This window comes from Molothrus ater, chromosome 34 (assembly GCF_012460135.2).
Source record: "Molothrus ater isolate BHLD 08-10-18 breed brown headed cowbird chromosome 34, BPBGC_Mater_1.1, whole genome shotgun sequence".
Taxonomy (NCBI): domain Eukaryota; kingdom Metazoa; phylum Chordata; class Aves; order Passeriformes; family Icteridae; genus Molothrus; species Molothrus ater.
Genome location: NC_071661.1, coordinates 997,908 through 1,003,585, shown reverse-complemented (window position 1 = coordinate 1,003,585; position 5,678 = coordinate 997,908). Strand labels below are relative to the sequence as shown.

Sequence of the window (5,678 nt, the reverse complement as noted above, 5' to 3'; positions counted from 1 at the left end):
TAAAGCTATGGAGAAGGATGTAATTGATACATCAGACTCTCTTTTTCCCCACAAAGCATTGAAAAGTATGGGGAGATGACTTGTTCAGCAAAGGCCTCCATGCAAAATAAGCAAATGTTGAAGTAGCTGTGATCCCATGAGAAGTTTGAACGCAGAAAAAGAAAAGAGTGATGAAACTCTGTGCCCTCAGGGAGAGAAGAAGACCTCTCTTCTCAGAGATGAAGATGGTTTCAGAAATAGATAAGGAGAACATTTACTCTTAAACAGCTCATCTTTAAACTAATACCCCATAAGGTGACATGGCCCATAAACACAGCTGTAAAAGAGCTGTGAAAAACTGGGAGGAACACCACAATTGCATATTTTTCCGGGCAGCTGCTATTCATGGAAATTGAGAGCCACAAGAGAACTGTTTTCTTATGGAGAAGTCTTCCTTAGCATGAAAGAAAGACTCCTCTCCCTAAGTGAGCTGAAGAAAGACTATTCTAGACGTGGTAAACTGACTGAAATTTCTAGATTTTGTCTCTTTACATTGTTAGTAAGAAAGAAAAGGTTGTAGGGACAGGAGAAGTGCTTTGAAAGTTTTGTTCTTATTACTCTTTCTTTTAGTTTCAATTAATAAATTTTCTTTATACCCTTTTAAAGTTTTGAGCCTGTTTTGCCTTTCTCCTAATCCTATCTCACAGCAGGAAATGAGTAATTATATTCTAGTGAGTGCACTGGTAATCAACCAACTCTGAACACACCACAATAACTGAGGCGTTCTGCAAGAAATTTCAAATTGGTGAACCAAAACCACTACAGAAACATTTCTGATGAACTGCACTCAAGCAGAGGGAAATCAAGGCAGAGCCAGGTTTGTCAGGATTTGCTTGATCCTAATGAGCCTCACTGTGCATTTGGAGCTGAGCCTGGAACCTCAGGGCCTGAGACAAGATTGCACAAACCTTGCCAGGAGTCAAAGCCAGACGAAAAACCCCAAAGTGTCTCAAAGCATGAATGGGTCCCTCTGAGGTCCATCCCCAACACAGGCTCCTCATGGACTCCTTGGACAACAGACTGGAGGCCAGGATGGCACAAAAAATTTCTCAGAGATTCAGAGTGGAAAAGAAAATCCAAACTACCTTAAAAAATTTGAGTATCTGAAAGCATTAATGAGCCCCACTGAGTGTCAGTACAAAGCTCTCCAGGGACTCGTTAAAGCAGATAATTGGGGCCATGATTGCACAAACCTCTCACAGAGTCTGGATCAAAAGGGAAACACCAAGTACCTTCAAATAACTGAAGTACCTTGAAGTATTAATGAGCCCCACTGAGTGTTGTTACTGACAAAGCCTCTCCAGGGACTAATTACAGCAGATAATTGGAGGCCATGATTGCACAAACCTCTCAGAGATCCAAGGCAAAAGCCAAACCCAAAGTCCTTTGAAAAAGCTGCAGTCCCTGCAGGGAGCATGAAGGAGCCCCCAGGGCCATTGCTGAGCAAGGCCCCCCCGGGACTCCTTGCAGCAGATCCTTGAGGCCACTGGGATGTGGGCTAGGGGGGGATGCTGAGGGCAGCACAAGGGGCTGACAGTGGCCAGCCTGGCTGGGGCTGTGCCAGGAGGCCCCAGGGCCTCAGCACAAGGTGTCTCCTCCCAGCCCTTGCTGGCACAGACCCTGCTGTGCCCCAGGGCACCAAGACTTGGCTTCTCTTTGTCCCCACCTGTCATCACTGCCTGCAGTTCTCTGCTCTGCCTGGGGCCTGGGGACACTTGCTCAGTCGTGTCCCTCAGTGGGACCCATTAAAAGTCCAAGAAAGTTTGGAGTTGGATTCTGCCTTGGAGTTCTGGAGAGGTTTCTTCATCTCCCTCTCAGGGACTGATGTTCAGGGCCTGAGCACAAAGCCCCAGAGGGGCTCATTCAAGTCCTTGTGCTGTGTCTGTGCTGCTGAGCTGGGCTGGGCTCCTGGCCCAGAGGCAGCTCCTGGTCACCAAGAAGAGCTTCAAAAGCACATTTCTCTTGATGAGCAGCTCTTCTGCCAGCCCAGCAGGGCTGGGGCACTGCCTGCAGCCAGCCCGGGCACAGCACAGAGGCACAGAGAGCTTCAATCAGTCAGGGCTGGGAAGGGGCTGAGAAGTGCCTGGGGCACAATCACTGCCAGCCCTTGGCACAGGAACCTCTGGCTGCAGGACAGTGCAGCTGCAGCTCCTGGAGCCATCTCCTGCAGCTGGAACATGCCAATGCCTGCAGAGCCTGTGAGTACATTCTCTGATTGTCTCTTGTGCAGAGCAGCCAGGGGTGCCCAGGGCTGTCCTGCAGAGCAGGGTCCTGCAGCCCAGGGCGCTGTGCTGGGGCAGGGACTCTGCTGCCTGCCAGGGACAGCTCTCAGCCAGCCCTGGCAGCTGCTCCCAGCGCTGGGGGACAAGATCTGGGTGGCAGGAGACAGCTGATGAGGCTTGGGAGTGTTCTCCTTGTGTGGGGAGGATGCTGCATTGTTCAGGACTGATCCCAGGATGGCATTGAACTGCAGAACATTTCCAAGTAAGTTATACAGGGACCACAGCAATGCAGGGACTGGATGAAGGGGGAAATCATGCTTTTTAAATCTATTTTTCTGGGTTGTCTTGATAGGAAATTGCACATAGATATTTATCTCTCAGTTCAGGTTTAAAAAAAAACAATCCTCTCAGATGTTTATGAACCAGGCAGTTACAGAAATCAGCACAGAGCCCCTTAGAGGCAGCATCAGTGCTGCTTTTCCAGACTCCTCAGGGTTGCTCTTGTTAGTGTTCAAAAACACATAATCACATAAGCAATTATATGTGGTGCTTTTTATTCAAGAGCTCTGGGAATTGGGGTAGTTTCCACCCAAATCTGATTCTGACCATACATTCGAGGTGAAGGTGTTTTATACACTATCATTACTTAACTTTCATGTTAATTATTAAACTTATATTCATCTATTGTATACACAGATTTCAGCTAAACATAGCTCCCTTTAAATTTCCAACATAGTTTCCCATAATTCTTCCTTTGGTTATATAATAATTATATTTAATTACTAAACAATTATCACATCTAACAATTATATCTGTTATCATGCTGCTTACACAGGTGCAGTGATCTGAGAAAACACAAAGCCTAGTATTTTCAAAGACTATTTTTAACATTTTCCAGGGCTCCACTATCACTCTGATGTTGCCCTCAGAGCCTGCAGAGCCAGAGCTGCCCCTGGGCAGTGCCAGAGCTGGGAGGGCTCTGCAGGGCAGAGCTGAGCCCCCAGGGCTGGGCTGGGCTCTGGCAGCACTGGCAGGGCCCAGCCCTGGGCACAGGGAAGCAGCTGCTGGCAGGGACAGCTCCAGGCACCAGAGCCCTGGGCAGGCAGTGGGGGGAAAGTGCCCCCAGGCTGTGCTGGGATATTTCAAGTCCTCTCCAAAGCCAACTATTCCATGATTACTTTTCTTACAGATGCCCATGCCAAGGCACCACAAATGTCCAACAGCAGCTCCATCAGGCACTTCCTCCTGCTGGCATTGGCAGACACGCGGCAGCTGCAGCTCCTGCACTTCTGCCTCTTGCTGGGCATCTCCCTGGCTGCCCTCCTGGGCAACGGCCTCATCATCAGCGCCGTAGCCTGCGGCCACCACCTGCACACGCCCATGTTCTTCTTCCTGCTCAACCTGGCCCTCGCTGACCTGGGCTCCATCTGCACCACTGTCCCCAAAGCCATGCACAATTCCCTCTGGCACACCAGCAACATCTCCTACACTGGATGTGCTGCTCAGCTCTTTTTCTTTGTTTTCTGTGCTCTAACAGAGTTTTATCTGCTGACCATCATGTGCTACGACCGCTACGTGTCCATCTGCAACCCCCTGCACTACGGGACCCTCCTGGGCAGCAGAGCTTGTGCCCACATGGCAGCAGCTGCCTGGGCCAGTGCCTTTCTCAATGCTCTCATGCACACAGCCAATACATTTTCCCTGCCCCTGTGCCATGGCAATGCCCTGGGCCAGTTCTTCTGTGAAATGCCACAGATCCTCAAGCTCTCCTGCTCAAAATCCCAACTCAGGGAACTTGGGCTTCTTGTAGTTACTGCTAATTTATCATTTGGTTGTTTTCTGTTCATTGTTTTCTCCTATGTGCAGATTTTCAGGGCCGTGCTGAGGATCCCCTCTGAGCAGGGATGGCACAAAGCCTTTTCCACCTGTCTCCCTCACCTGGCTGTGGTCACCCTATTTATTAGCACTGCCTCATTTGCCTATCTGAAGCCCCGCTCCATGTCCTTCCCATCCCTGGATCTGGCCCTGTCAGTTCTATACTCGGTGGTGCCTCCAGCCCTGAACCCCCTCATCTACAGCCTGAGGAACCAGGAGCTCAAGGCTGCAGTGTGGAGACTGATGACTGGATGGTTTCAGAAACATTAAACTGCTGGCCAATTTCTGCAAATCACTTGTAATAAAAGTCACCTTTGATAGTACATGTTGGCTTCATTTTGGAGGTTCTTTATCTTTTATTTTAGGTTTCTAATCTTTTCTACAAATAAATGTCATTGTGCCATTGGTCATTTTGTTTCTCTCCACCTTCCCTGTGGCCACAGACTGTGCCAATGAGGGGCTGTGCTCTTGGTGGTTTTAAAAGAACTAAAGGATGTGCCAGCAGAGTTTTCTGCAGAGATGCCCTTTTGTTGCCTTCTCTGGAGCTGCAGCAGCAATGTCTGTGTGCAGAGCTGGGGCAGATCAGTGCTGGCCCAGCAGCTGTGCCCAGCAGCAGCAGCAGCACTTGGTGTTGCCAGTGCTGCTGCCATGGCCCTGCCCCGCTGCCCTGGTGGCCCTGGTGTTGCTGCAGGGCCTGAGTGCTCTCGGGGCCGGGCACAGCCCTGGGGGTGGCAGTGCCGGGGCTGCAGCAGGGACAGGCCATGGGCACTGCTGGGGCAGCGCTGACACCTCAGGCCAGGCCCTGGGGGCTCCAGGCTCCTTGCCCAGGCTCTCTCAAGAACACGGCCAGGTAAAGGCTCAGCACAGAAACCCCCGTGAGCAGCCCCAGGCTGGCTGTGGGCAGGCTGGGGGCAAACAGCATGGCTGGGGCTCTGCAAGGGCCCTGGGGCAGACGGGAAGGAGCAGCAGAGCAGGGGCTGATCCATGCCCAGTGCGCTGCACAGCCCAGGGCAGCGTCCCAGAGCATCCTCATGCAGCTGCCAACAACATCCCGCCTCTGCAGCCCTGGCCTCTTCCCCAGCTCACACAGGTGCCCCATCCTTGCAGGCACAGATACGGCAGCACTGCCTCAGCAGCCCCTGTTTGCATTGCACACAGCAGGGCGAGCACCCCCATGCTGTTGCTGTGGGGACATGAACCTGAGGGAGCACAAATGCCATCAGCCCCTGGGGCCAGCAAGGGCTGGGGGACACCAGGGAAACCACTCAGCTTTGTCCTGGCCTCTGCAGTCAGCCAGAAAGTTTGTTCCCATCAGCTGGGAGTTTCCTGTGCCACTGCAGACGCTGTTGCTCAGAGCCAGGGCTGCCTGGCAGCCACCCCCAAACTTCCCTGAGCATTTCCTTGGCTTCTCCTTTGCTTTCTTTACTCTTCCCTTGGACAAATTTCTTCCTCTTGCCCCCCCCCCCCCCCCCGCCCTGTTCCCTCCCCTGCAAACAGCCCATCCCTGTTTGCCCTTTCCTCTCTGGCCCCACTCCCCATTGC

The 5,678-nt window shown here is 51.8% G+C and overlaps 1 protein-coding gene across 1 annotated transcript; it reads left to right on the top strand.

Moving 5' to 3' along the window:
* Positions 1-3,473: 3,473 nt before the first annotated feature.
* Positions 3,474-4,388, top strand: LOC118700697 (olfactory receptor 14A16-like; the record flags this gene model as incomplete). The annotated part of the gene is made up of 1 exon (XM_036405294.1): positions 3,474-4,388. A coding segment is annotated over exon 1 (915 nt), but the record flags the coding sequence as incomplete, so codon positions are not given.
* Positions 4,389-5,678: the final 1,290 nt, after the last annotated feature.